A 23,207-nucleotide genomic window follows, 5' to 3' on the forward strand; every position below is an offset into this window, starting at 1 on the left:
TCTACCGTATATTTAATTTCCGTTGTTGCTCTGCAACACGAACACACAAAAAAAAGCGTTGCACGTCATTTAAAAATAAGTAATGCCGTCAGTAAAGAAGTTACGCCAATGTGCACTGAGCTCTGCACCAGGTACCTGCTTGCCCAGGAAGAGCTGCTCGGCGTGCCGGGTGCTCATCTCCCACAGGACCACCAGTCCTCGGCTGTAGCCAATCAGGATCTTCCCCGGCTGCCGGGGATGTTCCTGGAGAGATTCCACCGGCCCCAAGGATTTCCCGCATCTGTAATCATCCGGCAGGCTGATGGGGAAACAAATACATTTAGCCGTTACCCCCCACACGTGCTGTGAACTACAAAAAGCTGTTAACATGCGGCTAAAAGCGTCGCACACGCGTCATGTGATCACGAAGAACGGACCGCCGGGCCGCCGCCGCCAGAGAAACGTTTCGTGGCGTGAAAGCAAACGCCACACGTGGGAGTTTTGATGTATTTCAACAGCTTAACTACTAATGAATCCATCTGCTGATTGATAAATCTGTTCAATATGCATCCTGTAATTTATCAGTGTTTAAAGCCCATCATCGAGGGTATTTTCCCCTTGAAACTGCTGTGCTTCAACAAGACAGCGATCCCACAGTAACACGCCACAAAGGGGCTTTTTTTACAGTCCCGTCTGACATTCATAACATCATATCGCAGTCCAACAAGACTAATAATGCTGATAATCAGAGTGCAATAACTGTCGTTTGTCAGACGTCAGTGTGAACAGGAAGCAGAGTTGAACTAAAATGCAAAATTAAGGTGTGACAGCAACTACGGCTCTTTTTTAATGATGTCATGAACGATCGATCCTCTACAGACGAGGAGGCGAGGGAAGCGTGTGCTCGTTGATAATCCAGTTGGGAAATGAACCGCAAAAGACATTTTTTTCATTTGCACAAAAACACCCTGAAGAAAAGAAAAAAAGATCAAACTATCTGCATAAACTCTGATACGACCACATGTTGCTCTTTCGACAACAACAACAGCGACAGTGAAATCAACATGAGGCAGGAGTTAGTGAACGAGACATTCCTCTGGGGCGGCAGAGGAATGTGGAGCAGGACACACCCTGAAGATGTCAGAGGATTCCCTCAGCGAAGGACGGAGAAGAGATCGAAGAAGATGAAGAAGAAGTAGACGACGAAGATGAAGAGAGAGGAAGCAGAGAAAACGGAGTTAATGAGGAGAACGACAAGCAAACAAAGCGGGGAAGAAAAAAAGACGGCAATGCAGCTTTCTGGTCTCTCTGCTGCGGATGAGGCAGAACCATCGCAGAGGACACAGCCAGCTTGCAACACACACACACACACACACTCTGACACACACGCACACACACACTTTTGACGGGCTTTGGGAGCGTTTACTGAGGAAGATCCTCTCCGGAAGCACGGAGGCAGAAACATTCCCGACAAAGCATTTCATTGTCTCCGCCTCTCCGTTCACAAGTATTTTTAGGGGATCCAGCATCCTGCTACAGAGTCCCGGTGATGAGCCTGTGTGTGTGTGTGTGTGTCTGTCTCTGTGTGTGTGTGTGTGTATGTACGCGCACACACAGACACACAGAGAGAGAGAGAGATACAGCTGAAGCACTTCCCCAACCGGAACACCATGTTTTGGCAGCCGGTACAAAGCCTCCCTGTCTAAAACCTCCCCTCCTTTGCACAGACACACACAGACACACACACACACACACACAAACACACACACACCCCTCATCAGGACCCTCGTTAGGCCTCAGTTCTGCCCACTTCCCTAAACAAGCCTGTTTAATGAGGGGTTTGAGCAGCCAGTCGCATCGTCACACAGCAGAATGAAAGAGTGAAGAACTCTGTGATGTCGCTGCAGCGAAGGAGAAGAAAATTACATAAGAAGATGAATAAACTGCAATGTGTACCGGATAAACTATGAAGCGTCATCTGCATAAAAAGATCCCACGGTAGTTCCTCTTTGTGGCGCGACATGAACTGACTCTGTGAAGGTTTACGACCGTTAAGTCAGAAAGTCACACAGCGACTAAAGTACAGCTTTACAACGACCACTGATTTAAAGCCCTGGAAAAATCTTGTTTTAAAGCTGGATTTTTTATCTTCAACACATTGAATGAACAATTAGTTCGTATTGATCAAGAGTTTAAAACTCTGTCCTGGATTTCCATGACTTTAAACCAAATGTCCACGAGCGAACATGCAGTTAAATCTGTGTGTAGACAGTAAAAAGTGATAAAATGTATTATTTAAACTAACAATGAGGATTCAAAGCATACAGTAAGCCTTAAATGACACAAATGAATGAGACACAATAGTTTGATTAAAAGAATAAACATTTATATAGATGCCTGTATGTATGCCTGCTTAGTAATTATTTCAAACTCAGCGTAAATGAACGTCATAAACACATGAATATAACACATTTACATGACTTTTACAAAGCTTTTGGGTTTCCCAATGACTTTTCCAGGCCTGGAAATAACATTTCCATGACGGTAAGAACCCTGAGATGCATGAACAAAACACAACATCTCCTTTATCCGACTATAACTAGCGTGAAGAGCACGGACGCAAACACAAATATAGAAAGTTGTCATGCAAAAGAACTAAAACACCGACAGCAAGAAGAAGAAAAGATGTTTTTAGGTCTTTTAAAAGAAGTTTGACACATTTTTGCAAGTTTCTTGTTGATGCAAAAAAGTAGTTTTAGAGCATAACTTTACTGATATTTACTGTATTCTATTTTATCCTCCTCTCGCTCACCGGTCGCCTCCTTTTCCTTTAAAAAACAACATCTGCTCAAATTCCTATCTTAGATTTCCTGCACATGCATATCTAATGCAGCAGCAATGCAGCAGTTCTTCAGCTGAAGATGTTATTATTATTATTATTATTATTATTATTATTATTATTATTATCATCTTCCATCCGATTCAGTTCTTCTTCCCCAAACATCCCAAAAACTTCTGATCATAACAAAAGTTCACCAGAGCGCTCTGCTCTCCAAACAACGTCCGGCGGATCGGACCGTTCTCATGGTCGTTGAACCACATGACCCCGACCTGCCTGCTGCTGCTGCTCCGGGTCAACAGGGGTATTTGTTTCTGAGTGTGTGTGTGTGTGAGAGTGTGTGTGTGTGTCCTGCTCAGCTGGAGCTGTGAGAAGAGGAAATTGGAGCGTTTAAATAAAGACACACTGACAGAGACGAAGAGACGAGAAGAGAGTTTTACGCAGCGAACGGGAGAAACTACACACGGTGAAGCGCTTTAAAGCGATTTGTTATACGTTACAGAAGCAAAATAAAAGGATGGATGGAATATTATCATGATTATTAATGCGGTAAGCGTCTTAATCCATTGGCCGACCGACTCACCTCTGCATGACCTGATCCTGGAGCAGCGTCTGGTTGTCCTTCAGCGACAGACGGGGCAACTCCAGGAAGTACACGCCCCCGCCCTCTGTACCGATGCACAGCAGGTCGCTCGACCTCAACAAGAGGAGGACGGTCACCCGAGTGGCACTGAGAAGAAGAGGAGGAGGAAGAAGAGTGAGAAGACTGACACGATATATATTGGAGGTATGAAATTTAACTGCAAGGTTCTTCGATGACCAGCTGAATTTATCGTACCTGCAGCTCTCAATGCCGGGTCTTCCTGGGAGGATGTAGCTGTCCACTTCCTGCAGACAGACCACGCCTTCTCTCTTGGCCCCTCCCACCTCTCTCGGGGCCCCGGCCACCAGCTCCCACAGGTGAATGGTGTTGTCGTCCAGCAGCGACAGCAGGCGGCCCTATCGCAGGTCAACATGGACACGAGTCATCACTTTGGAGTCATTCGGTTAAAAGGAAGTCATTCATAAAAAAAAATAAATGAGCGGCGTCACCTGTCCAGGCAGGAAGTGGATTTGAGTGACAGCGGTGGTGTCGGCGTGTAGTCCGGTGTACTCCACGCCAGGAGACCCGTAGCTGCGAGCGTCCCGTCAAGGAAATTCACAACAAAGAACGCTTTCACACTGAATGATTTAAAGATCGTCTTCAGCACGAACAAAACAAACAGTCGGGACTTAATTGTAGTTTATACAACAGATTATTTAGTTTAACCACGTCGATGCAGAACTTCACACAACCAGGAGCAATATTTATACTCCAACACATCCTGTGTGTCTGCCAGCAACATGCTGTGAATGGTGGAGGAAACGGCTTCTTTTAAAAATGGAAACTGAAGCGACGTAGAGGGGCGGAGACCCGGGAACGTTAAACTGGTGATTCTGAGCCCCGAAGCAGAAGAAACGCGCCGGTGAGGTGCAAGAGTCAGGGAAGAAATTACAACCCTGTAACAAAGCTCACGGCAATTTCCAGCACCGGATGACGCAGATGCTGAAAACCACCACTCTGCATGTGTGTCTGTAAAGTGTGTGTGTCTGTGAGTGTGTGTGTGTGTGTCTGTGTGTGTAATCAGCAGCAAACTTAAGAGTCGTCTTTTTGCTCGTCCAGTAATTGAAGTCGAGCTGTAAAAAAATAAAAAGCTACACTCAAGAACTGTGACGCAGAGCAAGCGGCTACGCTAAATGGCCTAAACTGCAAATTAGCGCACACACACACACACACACACACAATATCGACACACATAAGCACACTGCTTACATAAGCCTGTAGGAATGTGGTTTAAAAATGCAGAAAAATAAGCGCGAGTTCTCTCTGGAGAGCTGGTTTTTATATTTTTCCTACCGCCGTTTTACAGCATTATCTTTTTTCATGGAAGATATTATGAGTGCATATATTTTATTTCCATCTCGTTAAATATAGTCACTGGCAGAGGAGGGTAGGAAGGGGGGGGCTCATCTTTCCGACTCACCCGGCGGGAGGAATTGTTTACAAATCCACTTATTGTCATCTCTACTTATCTTCTCCTTTTACCCCTCCGCTCTCCACCTCTGTGAGAGACTCAAGGAGTCGGTGAGGGATTACTCATTCCCTAATTACTTTAACCCTCTCTTCCCACTGCTATCGTCAGAGGAAAGGTTACTACAATGTGTTTGCCCTCTCCAGAGCGGAGTTTCAATCCCAACATTTTATCTGCTGTCGTCTTTCTCAGAGCTAAGTTCCCTCCTTCAGTTCTTCTTTCCTCCACTTTTTTTACTACAATCAGGAACACTTGAGGCAGCTGGAGGTGTGAGAGGAACCTTCACTAGCTTTATTTACCTGTATTTAAACAGGCAGACATACAATTATTTCATCTAACTGAGGCGAATAAGCACAATTCACAAAACTGGAAAATGTGATTGGGGTGTGCAAAAGAAACGGAGAAAGAAAGGTGCTAAAAACTGAATAATGGGAACAGAAAAACTCAAATTAAATTGGTTGCAAAGGCCTTTCCACACCTTTTTTTAATGTATTTTTTTAGTTTTTGGCATGAATAAGGTTGCATCACACCAATCATATTATGCAGAACAGGTTGAGTTATTTATGAAACATGGCGGCTCTGTATAAAACAAACTTTATTACCACTTTTAAACTGGAGAAAAAGGCAGTAAAGACCAGATCCACTCCTCACATTCTCCGCCTTCACAATAAAAGCCCGAGGCTCACAGGGGAGCAACCTGACAGAAAGTAAGTGATTACAGATAATCAGTTAAAGCAGGACTGAAAACAGATGGACGGCGGTGGTTTGTCGGTGTGTTCCAGCTGACGACCACAACTCATTCATCACAAATCCATACAGCGACTCACGCGAACGCAAGAAGAAAGAAAGCTGGCTGTGCAAGAAAAGAGTGCAAAAGAAACTCTGTCATCGCATTGGGAAAAGAAATGAGACCACTAATTGCTATTTAAGAGTCAGAGCCGGGACACTTGGCTGATCTGCGGCACCTCTGACAGCAACCAGGCAAAATACTGTCTCCCATTTCAAACTCCAGTCCACACGACCGGGCAGAGTTTCTTTACTGGCAAACAAAGACAACAACACAATATAGAAAGCTCAACTGTGGCCCATGAGTCACTCACACACACACACATCCTGGTCACACACATCCTGGTCATGGTGATGTCAGAGGACAGCTGGTGGAGGGATTCCCGGTTATGATGTCATCAATGTGTTTGTTTGTTTGTTTGTCTCCTCTGAATTAAATTAAATGTTGAGCACCTTCTGCCAGGACAAATTCCTTGTTTGTGCAAACTGACTTGGCAATAAATGGTTCCGATTCAGATTTAAATGTAATCATATGACACAAGAAAAGTCACCAAAGTTTTAAAGAATTAATTCTGAGGAGACTTGAACGTCTGCTCTGAATTACAACACAATCCATTGTCACTTGTTGTCGAGTCATTTCAGTCTGGATAAAAGTGTTGCGTGACTAAAAACAAAGAAACACTCCTATTTATTTAAAAAAAAAAAAAAAAAGGTAATTGCAAGTTTCCTTTCTCAACGTATCCTGATAAACATCCAGGACTGATTGCCTCTTCCAAACATTCCACATAAAGATATACGAAGAGATATGCGGATCACATAAACAGTGAGGGGATAAAAAAGAAGAAAAGGGGAATTGCTGCTAATTCTCAGGACGCTTTGCCAAGAACATCAGAGGCGTCGCCCGTTTAAAGTTTAAAAAACACAGAAACAAGAAAAGGCTGAAGGTCATGTGCTGTTGTAAAGCGCTGGAAACACCGACCCAATGCATAGTCACTCAAACGCCTCTTCAACTCAATTTGGAAATTTGTAAATTAAAAAAACATCAACAAAAGAAATGAACTGCAGCGTGTGAGACAAGCGGCGAGGACACACTCCCAGAGCTGCAGGCGCCTCAGAGACATAGTGTTGAAATGTTCCCCACAAAGCTACAGGGGAAAAAGTTCAGCAACAACGATCCGACAACAACTTAAATCTTTTAAATCTCTGAGCAACCTGTTGAGTGACGCACTGGTTTCAACACAATGATGCCGACAATGCAGAGATTTGCTGCGTTGCTCACCAGAGAAGCCCGATTGCACACAATGGAGGGCCTACAGTAACTCATAATCACTGTCTCTTTCTCAAGCACACACACCTCAAACTCACACACACACACACACACACACACCTCAAACACACACACTGTGCAATTGCCCGGTGATGCAGACAGAGAGCGTTAGCAAGGATAAAGCGATTTCACGGTCTGAATACAGACAAACAGAGGGCATTGTCCTCCATGTCGGACACACAGACAACAGCCAGCGCACACACACACACACACACACACACACACACAGACACACACACACACACAAACGTGACAGAAGATTGGGACGGACAGGAAGGAAGGACGGATCACTGGATCCAAGGATGAATGTACGAGTTGACCACACGCAGAACGAGGATTAGAACGCCGGAGAAGAAAAAAGTCAGAAACGTTGAAAAAGAAAAATCAAAAGAAAAGTCAAATTGGATTTAGCGCTAAACTTTTTGAGGCATCATGTTCTCTTTTTCTCCAACTCGACACATAACACACACACACACACACACACAATCACAAACTCGTCAGACGTCTGGCATAAGGCAGTCGACAACAAGACAAGCCAAACAACTCCACCCACCCACTAGAGAAACAATCCTCATTTGCATCCTCCCTCCCACACACACGCACACACTCATGCACACGCACGCGCACACACACACACACACACAGCGTTCTCCTCCTTTAATCTCGCTCACTTTTCCTCCGTCACTCTTCATAACTCAGACCTCTAGGAACCGACGCGTCAGTCTGGGTAAATGTTTTCTCATCCGTCTCCACACCTCCAGTCAACATCCTCTCCAGTCCGTCCAACTTGGTGACACACACACACACACAAACACACACTTTACCTCCACCCCACCTGTTGCCAACTGGAATGTGTGTGAGAGAGTGTGTGTGGCCATTTATCTGTAAGAGTTTCTAGGTGTGGGGGTGAGGAGACGGGAAGTAACAAAAGGACAGAGGAGGAGTGAGACGGAGAGAAGTAGTGAAGAGATGGAGAGACAAGATGGGAGGAATGAGAGGAAGAGAGCAAACCAGAGAGCGGTGGCTGAAAAAGTGGTTCACTGCTTAAGAAAGAAAGCGAGTAGAGAGAAGGCAGTGTGTGGGTGAGGAAGAGGAGGAGGGAGGGAGGAATGTTAAAGGCTGCATCTTCCACTGGGTTAAAAGCCCAACAAACAATGAAATACTGATTTATTGGTTATTTTTAACGGCAAACAAACAACAAAAAAAGATCGCAGATTACGCAACGCGAGATGTTTTTGTTTGTCTCAACACAGAAACCACCGTCTGAGCAGGAAAACACATTAATGTGCCTCGAATACTTAAAGATGGAAACTGTTGAGGAAGAAAAGCTGAAAGGGAACCGCGTGGGCTGCGTGAGGGAATTTACTGTTTTCACCACAGGCTACCAAAAAAAACAACAAAAAAAAGTGTTGACTTTGAGGGACGAATAAACAAAATCACAGAGACCTCCAGGAGACGCCGGAGCAGCCGTCAGTCGACCCTCTCGACTCCGATGTTGCTGTGACGAAGAGGATGATGACTCGCAGCGTTAAGGCACAGACGCAACAGACGACACGCAAAGAAACTCCAATTAAAAGAAAAGTGCGCTTTTGTTTGTTTGTTCATCTTACAGACAAAACCCATTCGAGCATTTGCAACTTGACAAGAGATTCGATGAAGCGGCTCAGCGTGTGTGTGTGTGTGTGTGTGTGTGTGTGTGTGTGTGTGTCCCACGGGATGTCAGACAGACAGCTGGAGCTCACACACACGCATCGATCAAAGCCGTCTCTCTCTCTGTGTGTGTGTTTCAATATTTGCTCGTCCTCTGTCGATACCGAGGCTTCACGGTCACAAAGTTTCAGTGTGACTCAGCGGTTATATTAGTGTGCGTGTGCATGTGTGTATGTGTGTGTGTGTGTTAAGCAGGTACTGTACTCCAGCAAGTAGTATTTTTGGACTTCTTTCACACCACTTTTGATGCATTTCTACCAACAAACTCTGCCGCCCGGGAATGCCGAGCTGCAGACTTTCAATGCCCTCGAGCCCGCGAGCGCTTCTCATCCCCGGCAACCGCGCTGGTCGTCTTGGAAACCAATTCAAAAGCTTCCTTTATTAAGACTAGACTCAGCAACAAAGCTCTTACTCACCCAATCTGCACACACACACAGACACACACACACATAGAGAGGGAGGGTTAACCCAGGGCAGCGCAACATGCATTCTTCGACAGGAGACGGACTCTTCAAGATCGCGGCCCCCCCCCACACACACACATACACACACACACAATTTCCCTCAACATACACACTTACACACACAAAAATCTCCACGGCGCATTGTCCCCCTACCCTCCGCTGAGCCCCAGTCTGTGGTCGAGGGAGCAGAGACTCTCAGGGCGTAATATGACTCTGCCTTTATAAACACGCCGCGAGAGAGAGAGAGACGGGAAAGGACGAGCGAGAGAGCGACGAGAGAGAGCGACGAGAGAGAGCGGAGGAGGAGGAATAAACGACAAGATGGAGAACAGAAGTTGAAACTCAAGTTTTGCAGTTTCACAGCAAATTTTTTGCAATTTAGTCGAGAAAGTTAACTTCTGTTCTCTTCAGTTTTTCTGTCTCCTCCCACACACACATACATATATACACACACACACACACACACACACACACACACACACACACACAATGAAACCGCACATCTGGCAGTAACGCTGGAAGTGTGTGTGTGTGTGTGTGTTACAGTACTAGCAGGTATGCTGGCAATCCCGTCCAGGTCAAACCCGAGTCAGTGAGTCTGTGAGATTATCAGGGAATGTGAACGTGCACACACACACACACACAAAAAAACACACTTTTTCTTTTAAAAAAAAAAAAAAATGAAGGCCGCCAAGATTGAGGGAAAGTTTGTAAAAACCCCGCCGCAGCCCTGAAACCAGAGCGCAGTCATCGGGAGGATCAGACAAGCAGAAGAACAAGAAGGAGATATTTTCATAGTCGATTAATCGTTTTAGCGAAAAAACACCAAAAGTCTCCGTTTGCAGCCTTTTTTTGTTTGTATACCATCGTGAACTAAACCTTTCTACTTGGTTTGGCTTCTTATCTGCGGCGAGAGAATCATGCGATAGCTCGGATGCGTGTGTGTGTGTGCGTGCGTGAGTGAGTGGGTGAGTATGCAGGCCTGCGTCTGTCCGCGGCTAATCTCGCAGTCTTGCTGCAGAGAAAACCGCGAAATATTTCCGGGCGCTCATTAATGTCTGACCTTTTCATGGCAACAGTGACTCAAGACTCTAAAAACACCTTTTATTGCCCGTTTTAATGCGGCCAGTGACCGCCTGCTGACTCCTCACTCGCTGCTCTTAACCGGCCCCCGGTTGGTCTAGCGATAACACAGCCGAGTGTGTGTGTGTGTCGTGTGTGTGTGTGGGGCTGTAGACTGGATGTCTATGGGGAAAACGGTTTGCTCACTTTTAAAGTTTAGGACGTTGTGTTTGGCTTTAAGCTAACAGAACGACACACCATGCCTTTTCATTTCTTTATCTCGCGTTACACATGTTGAAAGTGCAGCCTTGGAGCTGCACAGTCGATGAAGTCATCCGATTAGCTAAATAAAACCTTTCCTGATACATTTGAGGTTCATTTAAAACACCTGCGGTGTGTGTAACGGCAGCTTAAATGCAGTTGGTTTTCACTTCTTTAACTTTTGTTTCACCCGAATGTTCAACAGTCCGACGCAACGAATGTGTGGAACAAGATATTTTTTCTTTTGTTCACTTTTCCAGATATTCTCCGTGGGGGTTTTAACGCATGGTGAGAAATCCCAACAGCAGCTGGGACCTTGTTAAAAAAAAGCAGGACGACTAGACTGAGTTTTGAGTCTCAGTTGAAGGAGGTAGAGCCGTGTAGAGGCGTCCTTCTCCCTCCCCTTTACGTCGCTGTAACATTCCCCTCGTCTTCACTGCCTCTGTTTATATCCATCGCTCCCCTCCTCCCTCCGGGGTGGAAGTGCCTGGTACCACCAGTCTCTCTCTTTCCCTCTCTCTGAAAGAATCGATTCTCCAGTCAAATGCATCAGCACATAGCACACAACCACAGCCACACACACACACACAGATAAGTGTGCACCGATTAAATAGCCATACAGTATTTGTGATGAACACACAGATTCATACACCACCGTGCTTGTGTTCATAAATCACACGCTCTCCCTCTCTCTCCCCCTCCTGCAGCTTGAACACGCGAGTCAAACATGAAACATGTGAGAGGCGAGCGTGCAAAACAAACAACCTTAACGCTTTAAAATATCTCCGCGTTCCACGGGACGACAACAAGGCATGCGACTACACAACCGTCACGGTGTTGCAGCCGCGGAGAGACGGGCGAGATCAAGAAAGCCGACAAAAATCGGGGAGCGTCCGAGCCGCTGGAAGATCTGACGCAACGGTTCTCGCGCGATGCATCTCGGGAGCCAAACCGCCGCTCATCTCCGGCACGGCTTCGCTCGGTCGTCTGTCTTATTCTCCGTCGCTTCAAGACAGATGGAGTCCAGCGCCGCCACTGCCGAGGGTCGGGGGTTTGATTCCCTATTGGACGCAAGATTTCGAAAAGATACGTTCACGAGGATGAGAGCATCTTTCCAAAACAGCGTGTGTAATGATGTTGTCGTTTTCAAAGCTCTGCTCACCGGATAACATTTTACTGTCTTTAAAATGAAGAACAGTAGAGCAGGAACTTAAGCAGCAAGAAAACAACATTTTAACCTTATTAAACTAAACCACTAAAAGCAGAAAACACACAGTTTGGAGGATCATTTGACTCCAATTATTCTTTGATTTTGAGGATTTGTTTGTAACCTGCCGGATCACTCGTGCCTCCACCGTCATACAAACAACCCCAAATTACAAGAAACAAAAGAACAGCCACAACTCTTCAACCCAGGAACAAGGATTGTGCAAAACAACTAAACTTTCCTCCAATATTGCGAGCGTAGAAGGAAACAAAGGCCTCTTCTTCACTTAAGTGGTGCAGACAGTGCAACTCCCCACAGGGACAGACTGCACACACAGCAGTGCAGCGCTCCACTAAACCGGCGTTACATAAACAGCTCTGCTGCAGATGCATCTGATCAGTATTTGCTCAACAATCACGAAAGCACTCAGAAGCATCGTGAGAACGAGGAAACCCGACAGCAGCAGCACAGACCGTAACTTCTACCTCGATTAGCGTCACAAAGTGTGTGACAGTAGTTTAAAAAAACAATAGTTATTGTCTTGCAACCTGCACAAAACACTACATCCTGAGACATGAAATAAAGAAAATAGCATGACAGCTGCAGGAAATACTGACTTCTGTTAACCTCAAACCAACAGGAGCTGCATTGCAGAGTAACACAAACATTGCAGCGCTTCAAAAACAAAAAAAACAAGAGCAACAGTTTGTGTAGAAACCCTAAACTAAAGATAAATACCCGTAGATTCAAACAAATTGTTTGATAAAAACACTAAAATGGCGTAGTTGGAGACTGTGGACTGGATTGCAAGCAAAACTGGTCCAACTACAGTTTTCTTAGTTTGAATTATTCATGAAATAAATCGTCTCATTAGTTCGGCCTCCCGCCGCTTTGTCAACTACGATTACTTTCTTCTTCTATGCTTTTTTTTCCGCGCTGAATTAATTAAATATTTCCAAGAAGTTCGTGGTAAAGACCAATAAATTGTCGATTAGTCGTCAACGATCACGTTAATGTGAGTCGACTGATCACGTCTTTGGTGGAGGAGAGAGGGGAGATTCATGAAGTTGGTCATTTTCATTAATCCAGGTTATCGGCCAGCGTCAACGATAGTGAAGGATACACTTTGATGGCTCCTGACTTTGTCCCGATGGCCATAAGTTCCAGTTTGGGGTCGAAGGCCAACGCACTGGGCTGGTGAGGGAACCCATGCTCCACAGTCTAAGAAGAGAAACACACTGAATCAGTGGGAAAGACAAACAGACCAGAGAACAACGCAGCAACAGATTACACAAGAAAGACAATGAAAACCCTCATTTATTGTTGTTTTTTTTAAGTGATGAATGTCTGACGGAACGACTGTTTAGGCGTCGCAAAGGGAGGCGTCTCTCCATAAAGTGAGAGGAAAGTGCTTTAAAAAACGCTCACTTTATTACAGCGCTCTGCAGACTTTATTAAATGGGATTAACATTAATTCACAGCTTCTCCCTTCTGCCCACGAGCGGAGACGAGGCAGCTGGGAAAGCGTTCAGATCGAGAAAGAAAGAGAGAAACCGTGACCTGCTTCACAAAGAGGTCTAGGGGGTATTTTTTTTTTTGCAATCGGGTGTCCAAGAAATGTGGAAATTGTGCATTCAGCAGCAGCTCAGATATGCGGTAAAACACAGGAAGACGTTGGTGCATTTTTATTTATAAAGCCCTTAAGGCGACGTGCAGCCATACGTCGCTTCCTTGTTAAATCGGTGCTCTATAAATTTCGGGAAACTGCTTCTAGTGTTTAACATTTTACGACACACGTTTAAAACTTAACACAATTGTACTTAAAAACCGTGATTATGAATCCGTCTGCTCTTGAACGTGAGCGCGTTCGGTCGTCTGGTTGTTTGTTCATTACTTTCCTTGTGGTTTCCTGAATTGTGTTTCATTTAAAATGTGGACGTGCCCTGAATGATTCCTCCAGATTTAAATAAAAGGTTAAATAATGAACTAAGTGACACTTATGTTTCTTTAAATATCGGATGACACACACACAGAGAGACAAAGACAGTTACTTCAAAGCAACACTCCTAGTGAGAGACCACCTCTGTGATAGTTGTGGCAGCTGGCGTCACACTTTTAAAAGTGTGTGTGTGTTTTCACAGTGCAACAAACAGCTCATGGACTTTAGACACGATGCACTCTTGAATAAACCGTTTAAAAACCGACGTCAGAGGCCTTCACTTTGTGGACGCCGACATCTTTTTAAGTGCACTTTAATGTATTTTGATAATCATTTAATTAGATTTAGTGAATTTTGGGGCGAAAATGCCACAAATTTCTGTGTTGCAGCTTCTGAAATGTGCTGGTTCTCTTTGTCACGCATGATATTTATTAGGGATTAGACTAATTATCCAACAAAATAAGCACATTTCAATGTTTCACTTTGAGCTCAGGGAAACTGTGATGGACATGTTCCACTTTAATTTGAAAAAAGAGCAAACTAATATGTTAGATGAACCGATATTCCAAGTAGTCATGCTGCACTGTATGTTTGCTGTATTATTTGAACTAATCCTGTTGCGTGGGGTTTATTCTGTCAACTATGCGTGATAAAAACTGTGGCTTTGCCATCACAAAGTTTGAGTTCAAGGCTGCAACCCAATGTGTCATGTGTAGAGGCCGCAGGCAGTGTGCAAGTCATGCAACGAGATCACCTGCAACTCATGTTTGATTTGCACAATCGTCAACACAATCCATGGACTTCGATCTACTTTTAGGCTGCAAAATGCATTTCAGGACTGACCAGTGAGGCTGAGGAGGAGTCTGATAATGTTGACAGCACTGTGCACACACAAACACACACTGGTTTACATCCATGTGGATGTGAGGCAAGAGTTGAAGGAAATCAAACCCTAAAAAAAGAGCTTCAAGCTCAAAGCATCAAGATAGCGTCTTGTTTATTGTGTTGTTGTTGTAGCTTTTATGTGAAAATCCATGAAAAGGGAGACAAGAGTCCAACCTGTCACCACACTGACAGCCATCTTGATCGATATCTGAACGCAATATGGGTCAACACAACACAACTCACATTAATCTTGTGAAGCGTGATAATCTAACCCCCGCCCATCACTGATGACGTAATCAGTTGATGGTTAATTACAGGAATGTTTGTTTTCAACACACACACACACACAAAAGGTGAAAAGCACCACTTTGGAAACGCGGGCCTCGTTTTGGGTGAAAGCCAATTAACACGCCGTGACTGAAACACACACACAAGCGCGCGCGCACACACAAACACATGCATACACGCGCACACACACATCAACAAAGCGCCCTGCAAGCGTCCAAGTCCAGCTTGCACTAAAACACATCGAGCTGCACACAGACACAGACAGGAGGAGCGGCCGAGACCAAATGCTGCAGAGGACTCGAGTTAAACAACCTGGTCCGGTTTGGAGACAGATAGTTTAGGGAGGAAACCCTCTCTGTCTCCCTCCCTCCTCCCTTCTCTCTCTCTCTTTCCCTCCCTCCTCTCTCCCACACCGCCCCGTTACTTTACCTTGCTGAAGGCGAAGAGCTCCTGTTTTATCTTCTCTCTCTGCGGGTCGGTTCCCTGCCGACGAAACCTAAACTTCATCATCTTGGAGCCGGGCGGTGGTGGCGGTGGTGGGGTGAGAGACACGGGGGGGAGAGACGCGGGGGGACGGGACGGTGAGGAAAAATACGGGAGTTCTCGGCGCGGTGCAAGTCGGACGATGCTAAGCTTAGCTAACCGACGAGCCCATTCAGGCTGAAAGCGGGGCTGCGACGCTGCGGCTCTCCTCCCTCCTCTCCCTCCTGGAGCTGTTTGGGTCGCGGTGGGTTTGACCACAGTCTCTCTCTCTCTCTCTCCCTCCCTCTCTCCCCCCCTCCTCCTCCTCCTCTTCCTCCTCCCTCCCTCCGCGTCGCCGCCTCCTCCTCTTCCCGGTTCACACGGACCCCCGTTGCTGTTAACCAATGAGAGCGAAGAGATCTGCGAGCAATTACTGAGACACGCCCACTCAGTCAACGCGCTGTGGGGCGCGAGAGGGGCGGGGGCGCTCGCTTTGTAGCGCGGGACGCACCGGATGCGCGTCTCACCGACATCCGCCTATACAGAGCGTGAAACGGCGAGTCCGCTACAGGAAATTAAACCACCAGGCAGTAGATTGTTTGTGATGTGTTTTACTCTTTTTTGTTTTTTGAAAGTATGTAAATATATTTCCATAATACAATATTTTTGTCAGGATGTTAATTAACTGCTGCTTGTTTTTTATTTCTTTGGAAGCATAAGCAAGTAAAAAATATGTAACAGTAGTCATGAGAACCAAATTAACACAGTAATAAACATAAAACATGTTGGTATCGTCGAATAAAATTATATTGTATGTCATTTATTTATTTTATCTGTTATAGGTAAATATATATATATATATATATATATATATATATATATATATATATATGTTAACGTATTGTTGTTGGACATGTTTATGTAAAGGAAGTTAATAAATAAATTAAATGAACCAAGTTCACACACCAGAGTAATTTATGCTACAAACTTTAATGTACAGCATTATTCACATGCATTAGTTATGTACAACAGCTATTTACAAAAACATATACAAATCGTATAAATAATCATTTTAATTAGTGCAAAGAGTTCATGGATGTGGCCTTTAAACTGTGCGCCAAAATATGCTTCCTTAAATATTTTCTCGTCACGACTTTCCCTTGATTTCCTTTCTCGTTTTCATTAAAAAAAAAAACTTATGGGTTTATAAATAATTGATTAGGTTACTCTAACTCTAACCTAATGACAAATTATGTATCATGTCAAACCACAAGCATCTATTAGTGTTTAAGGGAAGATAAGGTTACAAGTTTCACACATTTCAGCTTCTTTGTGGAGACACCTCGTTCAGTGCAAGATCGCATTTAACTTCAGTGTTGCCTCTAGGATCAATGCTAACACAACTCTGCTAAAGTGGGGAGGTTCAATGTAACTGAAGAGGCCTCTCAACTTTATAAAGCAGCCATGGCAGGCACGATCTTAAACAGTTTTGGCTAAAAATGTCAAACTAAAAACATAAATGGGTTTCTGACTTTCTACTTCTTACATTTCATCATAGACAATTAAGTGGAGTGTGTGTAAAAGTGTGTGAGGTACATCTATCCATCTATCTATCTATCTATCTATCTATCTATCTATCTATCTATATACAATTATTCTGGCGTCCAAATTTTGACTATTGAATACAATATGGTGCTTTTCTTACCTAAATTACTGTATTAGGGGTTTAGATTGTTGGTTGGACAAGACAAGCCATTTTAAATGTTGGCTGTGGGAAATTATGATTTTAATGTTTTACTCTTCTCTGACGTTTTAAAGATCAAACGATTCATCATCGGCAAGCATTACAGAAGCATTATCTTTACATATCAAAATATTCTAAAACTATTTATCTAAATAGAGGTAGATGCAGTTAATTTATGAGGCATAAAGTGTGAGTGTGTGTGTGTGTGTGTGTGTGTGTGTGTGTGTGTGTTATAGCAGAGTGATTTCACTTGGTGGCAAAGTGAGTCTCTTTTCTCTGACTGACAACATGTTCTCCATGTGCATGGCGATGACTCGGCACAGCTCCAGGCCCTGAAATTGCACGCACACACAGACACACACACACACACAGACAGACACACACGCGCACAAACAACATGTCATGTATGAGGGATATGCAAAGAAAAACTGGATATACATAATATATTTTCAGCTCTCTTTTATCAACTATCTCTGTCTGTGTCTCACTCACACTCATAAACACACACACATACATACGCACACACATACACACGCACACACACACCTGCTCCAGCTGTAGCTGTGTGATGCGCTGGTTGATCAGGTCTCCTATCATGATCTCCACATACGGATAACTGGAGCCTGAAGTCGGCCTCTGAGTGCGAGTTGACTGGACCTCTTTCAGAGGGAAACGCACCATGGCCTCCTATTCTCACACACACACACACACACACACACACACACACACAACACAAATATATGTATGAATACACACACAAACAGGCAACACCTACAACCATACTCTGACAGAGAGCTATGCGCAATACGGCGAACGCAATGACCAACAGGGGGCGCCAAATGCAATATTCTGTTATATTTCTGTTTGTGCAGAAGTTTGCTTTTAGCGTAAATTAAACTGGGCGATGTTAAATGAGTAAAGCTTCACATGAAAACTGTGACACACACATGAGTATCCTTGTTGAGAAAGTGCAGTCCGTTCAGATTTACAGCCAGGATGCACGGGGCGTGGATGGAGGAAGAGCTGCAGCTCTGGATGTAGAAGAAGGAGGAGCCGAACATGGGGAAGGCACTGACCAGACCTATAAACACAGGACGGGTCACTTTTACTACGGGAGCACATTCGAGCCCAGAATCAAGAAAAGCAGCCGCGTGACAGTGAAGTGCGGCTTGGAACAATTAGTATCTTCATTGCTTTCCAATGTAACTTTCTAAGATCCACTTTGATGCTCTGTTAAAGAGCCAGTCTGTCGTATTGCGAAGCATCTATTGGCAGAAATGAAGTGTGTAAGAGAGGAATTAGTGTATAATCACCTAAAAATAAGAGTCCTTTCGACTGCAAACAAGATAGGACCATACATGTAGTTGTGTCTACTACAGTTTAGCACACAGGAGAAGTTTCAGTTGGTTGCAATCTGCAATCTCACCACTAGATGCCGCCAAATCCTACACACTTCATCTTTAATAACACACAACGTATGCCTTTTGGCAGATGTTTTTTAATCAAACGTTCAAACATATGCAGCCAGCGTTCTTACCGAGGAATTGTGCACGAGCCTGGTGCGGGTTCAAGGGCTGGACCTGCTGCATGTGTTGAGTTGTCATATTCACCCAAAGCAGTGAACCCTGCATGCTGTAGAACTGTGGGGGGACGCACTCCTGCACCTCACGGCTAAAACACACACACAACAAGCAAACCGGTGACACATCGGAAGAAGCAGTTACACATTTTGCAAGTGCGCAATTTGCAAAAATGAGAGGATGCACCTGTGATTGTCATGTGTGCCATGTTATTTTTTGGGTGATTGTAAGCATTTGTGTGTCGGAGGTTCGTTCAGCTGTGTGCTGCTAGATAGAAATAGTAAGTATGTGCATGTGTATATATACGGTATTTACAGGGCGGGCAGGTAGATGGTGTCCTTGGCACGGTGCTGCAGGGCAGAGAGTCTGGCGATCTGCTGCAGATGCGGGTCACTGGCCTTACCCGGAGGAACCACACTCAGCAAGGCCTTCAGATAGTCTGGCAACACCTTCAAAAGAGACACAGGGAACTTACTTTACTGTGTGCCACGGCTCATTTTGACTGCAAACGGGACTACAGATGTATTTTCTACTGTATCTCTGTGTCTAAATTGTTTTAAAGCCCAAACTTCAGACTGGATTAGCTCGAGTAGAAACAGGACATCTCCACCTGGTTGTAGTGCATGGTGACATAAAGTTCGTTGTCGAGTTTGAGAGCCAGACTCCATATGACTCTCCTGAACCACAGGCTGTAGTTGGCGTCCACCGGCTCCGCCTCCGTCGCAATGTCCAGGATGTATTCGCGCTTGTTCAGGGGACGCACGTTCTGACCTTCACAGAAACACACTCGGGTTATTATCTTCAGCGTTGTTGCTCTACAACAAGAGGGGTTTTGCGTCGTTGGCCTTTAACAAAGACGTGCTGGATCCCCTTTCAAACCTTTGTGCGTGACCAAAAAGATGGCGTATTCATCCAGAGCCTCCACCCTGTGTAGCTCCATCTCGTAGCAAAGCTCCTCGATGACGTCCAAAGCCACCTGAAATAAAGAAATTGGAATTACAAATGGAGCAACTGTTTTCCATCCTGTATAAAATCTACATTCAGGCCTAATAAGACACAAACAGGATGCTTTTCTTTCAAATCCATGAGTTCACTCTGTGTGTGTTTGTGCGTGTGTCACTCACAGAGCACGTCTTGATTTTCAAGTGCCGTTCGATCCCACCCGGCAGCAGGAACAGCTGTCTCTTGGAGCTCCGCCCAGCCTGCACACAAACAACCAATCAGAAGGGAAACGTCACGCGTGTTAACTTTAGCGTGCAGCTGTCGCTAAGAGCAGCTGGCTAAACAAACTCAGGCTTCAACAGGACGGATGCCTTAACTAAGTATCAACATCACTGTGGTTCAGTTTGTGTAGTTAATCAAGTTAACAAATCCTAAAACCTAAAGTTGTAAACACATTTGCGCCTGATTTACGATATGTAATACACATTGTTTATGACAAAGATGAAGCTCAAATGATAAAGACAAGCAGCTGAAATGAAATCTACTGAATTGTAAATGAAAGATGTTTTCTTTTCAGTAAATATTCTATTGAATTTCATGCCTATATTGGCTTAGATGGTTGTTTTTGAGCAACATATCCACCACATTTAACAAGGTATTCCACCACAGAGCAATCATTACATTATTAGCTCATTATTCAACACATATAAGCCTTTAAAGAACACTTGCATGGCTGAATAAAGAGACTGACCAGCATAGCTTTGAGCTCCATGCTGTTGGGATACTGAATACGGCCGCCATATTGAAAAGTCCTCCTCAGATTCTGCTCACATGCCTTGGCGATGCCTGTCAAGTAAGAGCGGCACATCGATCATAACCAAGAGCACAAGTGGCGATGGATTTGGATGGATTTTCATCGTATTCTCTACCTTGGTACTGCATCCCGGGGCTGTCGCAGGCGTCTTGCAGGAACTTCAACAGGAACGGCTTCATGACGTCAGAGCAGCGATGGAAAGCTGCCAGGATGTACAGCATCCTCCATCCTCTCTGACAACTGTCCCTACACACAACACACACACAAGGAAAAAAGGTAAGCCTCTCCACGGCCACGCTAGAAGCCCTCAGTCATGTGGTGTCAGATGTTGAAGAGTCTTACGCTTTGGAGCTGGTGTTGGCGGTGACTTGCTTCATCAGCTGGCAGTAGGCTTCATCTTTTATGAGGCCGTGGTCGCCACTTAACTGGATTCATGAGCGCGAGCATTAAAGACGACAATGTTTTCCTTCAATTTCACTTCGATACATGACGCGAAAGTCTATCTGTTCATCAGCTGAGTATTTTAAAAGCCAATCAAATGCGTAAGAGAGTGTGTACCTTCAGTATAGTGGTGGCCAGGTCCTGTTCAGTCTGACCTTTCAGTGGGAAATCCCCCATGAACTTCATTATGGCTTCAATGTGGAGACAAATTATGTCAGAAAACAGAAAAAAAAGTATTCTCATTGTCTTTTCTCCTTTTCTTTTCCACCATCTCATTCTCCTTTCCTTCCTCTCCTCTCACCTAAGAAGATGTCGGCAGCCACTCTGTTCATCCCGCCGTCCGAGAAGTCGATCAGAGACTCCTGGATCGGAGACTGGAGGGACAAACGCATGTCAAGGAACAATATCTCTGAAAATGAAGGAGACATAAAGCAAACTCAGCTGCTTTACCTTGGAGAATTTGACCATGTCGACAGGGTCCCTGCCCTCCTTCCCCTTTTTGGCTTTATGATCACTGCATGGGGGGGAAACACAGGCAGCAGTTAGGATCTGTGCGTGTATAAATATCCATTGACATGTCCATGATATTCTGACACATTTTGTGTGTGTGTGTGTGTGTGTTTGACCTTTTGTTCCTCTGCGCCTCTCTGAAGTACTTCTTGGCAAACTCGGCCATGTGGTACTGACCGCCGTGCAGAGGCAGATCGTCCAGCTCGGCGCTCAGACCGTCCCCATACATCTCATTTACTACCTGATACGCACAAACAAACACGCAGCAATGACAAGCTGAGCGGCCGTGCCACTTAAGAGAGCACCAAAGATGTAATTATCTGCGAAATATTTCCATTTCTGCAAACCGAAACATTCCGACATACACTGTATAAACAGCCGCTCGCACCGTAATGTAGGGTTATTATTCACGCTGAAATTATTCATGCTCTGAGCTTTTTTTCTCCCCCCTTGACGAACTGTGGAAGCTGGAAATAAGCATCACGTTTCGTGTGTTGGACAACAACAACTTCCTGGTGGAGGAAGGTCACCTCTGTGGAGAGGTCGAGCTCGTGGGCGGCCACCGACGAGCCCATCGCCACGGCGATGGCGGCGGACGCGGCGACCCGCCCCTGTCGGTCTCGAGGCTCCACGCGCTCAGCGGGGAGAACCAGGAAGTCTGGAGCCGCCACGGGGCGCACATACTCGCTGGGAAACACTCCAGATTTTCCGTACACGGCCCCGAACCGCCAGCCTGCAGACACACACACACACACACACACACACACACACACACAAGAAATAAACAACCAAACAAGAAAAGTGTCACATGCAAAACACAGAAAACCCCAAAATGGCATCTTCAAATAATGTGTTAATCTGAGATAAAAAACCCACAAATATTCACTTTATGTTTTTCATCTTTTGAGGCACACAAAGGAAGCGAATCATCAAGCTCGAGTTAAATCAACAATATAAAAGTAAAGGAACGACTAAAATACTGAACTGCACAGCAAACAGACACACAACAGACCCCACCAGGCTGCAAAAAACCCACCAAACTCAGGAGTGTCTCTCTTTAGCTCCTCCAGGAGCATGACCTTCTTCCTCACTATGCAGCCGTAATGTTTGCCTGAACACACACACACATATGCACATAGACACAGACACACACACACATACGTGACAGACACGGCATGAAGCACAGAGAAGCTCACAGAAACACATCGACGGTGTCTCAGAGTGTGCGTCTCACCGGCCTCCAGCCCGTCCATGTGCTGGACTCTGACGATGTCTCCTTTGTGGAAGCTGAGCAGCGACCGGTCCTCCGTCACGTAGTTCCTCACCGCCACCACGTACTCAGAGTCCTGACGGAGGCGGGACACGTTGACAAAGATCATGCTGGAGAATTACGCTTTTTAAAAAGTACGGCAAAACGTTGAACACAACATTTTTAGGCGAAAACACACCGACTTGAGAGCATGAACTCATGTTCACAATGTTTTCAGAGGTAATAAATCAAGACAGAAGTAGAGTCATTTGTTTAAACAACAGATATTATTGAGATACCCTATGAGAAAAGTAGGATCCAGTGTTTTTTGAGCATCGTATTAGTGACATTTGTGATATATAAATGTCTTCTTAACTAAAGCTCTCTAGTTTAACTGTAGTGAAAGACGGGACTATGTGTCGCTGGATCGTTCCATTATTGTTTGCATATACTGTCATCCTAACATTTTAATATATATTTATTTCTTTGCATCACTTTTAACCTCCTATGTTAATCTGCTTAATCTGCCATTAGGATCTCTAACTAATAGTTGCATGTCTATCCTTTTTTTTATTGCATTTTTCCTCTGGAAATAAATATTTTCTGT

The 23,207-nt window shown here is 44.8% G+C and overlaps 2 protein-coding genes across 2 annotated transcripts in view; both read right to left on the reverse strand.

Annotated features, from left to right (window-relative positions):
- Positions 1 to 15,595, reverse strand: part of llgl1 (LLGL scribble cell polarity complex component 1) — a 30,201-nt gene extending 14,606 nt beyond the window's left edge. The window contains exons 1-6 of the mRNA XM_068578812.1: positions 15,288 to 15,595; positions 12,870 to 12,967; positions 3,911 to 3,992; positions 3,657 to 3,817; positions 3,402 to 3,548; positions 136 to 298 (exon numbers count right to left, since the gene is read on the reverse strand). Of these exons, the coding sequence (XP_068434913.1) occupies positions 136 to 298; positions 3,402 to 3,548; positions 3,657 to 3,817; positions 3,911 to 3,992; positions 12,870 to 12,967; positions 15,288 to 15,368 (732 nt within the window). The 5' untranslated portion in view covers positions 15,369 to 15,595. The remainder of the gene's footprint in view (positions 1 to 135; positions 299 to 3,401; positions 3,549 to 3,656; positions 3,818 to 3,910; positions 3,993 to 12,869; positions 12,968 to 15,287) is intronic.
- Positions 15,596 to 17,294: 1,699 nt separating this feature from the next.
- Positions 17,295 to 23,207, reverse strand: part of myo15aa (myosin XVAa) — a 34,312-nt gene continuing 28,399 nt past the window's right edge. Inside the window, exons 53-70 of the mRNA XM_068578403.1 lie at positions 22,586 to 22,697; positions 22,388 to 22,462; positions 21,882 to 22,084; positions 21,468 to 21,592; positions 21,292 to 21,355; positions 21,143 to 21,215; positions 20,959 to 21,032; positions 20,743 to 20,825; positions 20,516 to 20,646; positions 20,338 to 20,432; positions 19,769 to 19,846; positions 19,524 to 19,620; positions 19,255 to 19,415; positions 18,960 to 19,093; positions 18,602 to 18,735; positions 18,012 to 18,145; positions 17,611 to 17,751; positions 17,295 to 17,396 (exon numbers count right to left, since the gene is read on the reverse strand). Of these exons, the coding sequence (XP_068434504.1) occupies positions 17,295 to 17,396; positions 17,611 to 17,751; positions 18,012 to 18,145; positions 18,602 to 18,735; positions 18,960 to 19,093; positions 19,255 to 19,415; positions 19,524 to 19,620; positions 19,769 to 19,846; positions 20,338 to 20,432; positions 20,516 to 20,646; positions 20,743 to 20,825; positions 20,959 to 21,032; positions 21,143 to 21,215; positions 21,292 to 21,355; positions 21,468 to 21,592; positions 21,882 to 22,084; positions 22,388 to 22,462; positions 22,586 to 22,697 (2,016 nt within the window). The remainder of the gene's footprint in view (positions 17,397 to 17,610; positions 17,752 to 18,011; positions 18,146 to 18,601; positions 18,736 to 18,959; positions 19,094 to 19,254; positions 19,416 to 19,523; positions 19,621 to 19,768; positions 19,847 to 20,337; positions 20,433 to 20,515; positions 20,647 to 20,742; positions 20,826 to 20,958; positions 21,033 to 21,142; positions 21,216 to 21,291; positions 21,356 to 21,467; positions 21,593 to 21,881; positions 22,085 to 22,387; positions 22,463 to 22,585; positions 22,698 to 23,207) is intronic.

Source organism: Clinocottus analis, unplaced genomic scaffold, assembly GCF_023055335.1.
Source record: "Clinocottus analis isolate CAN_PGR_092001 unplaced genomic scaffold, fCliAna1.0.p SCAF_16, whole genome shotgun sequence".
Lineage (NCBI taxonomy): Eukaryota > Metazoa > Chordata > Actinopteri > Perciformes > Cottidae > Clinocottus > Clinocottus analis.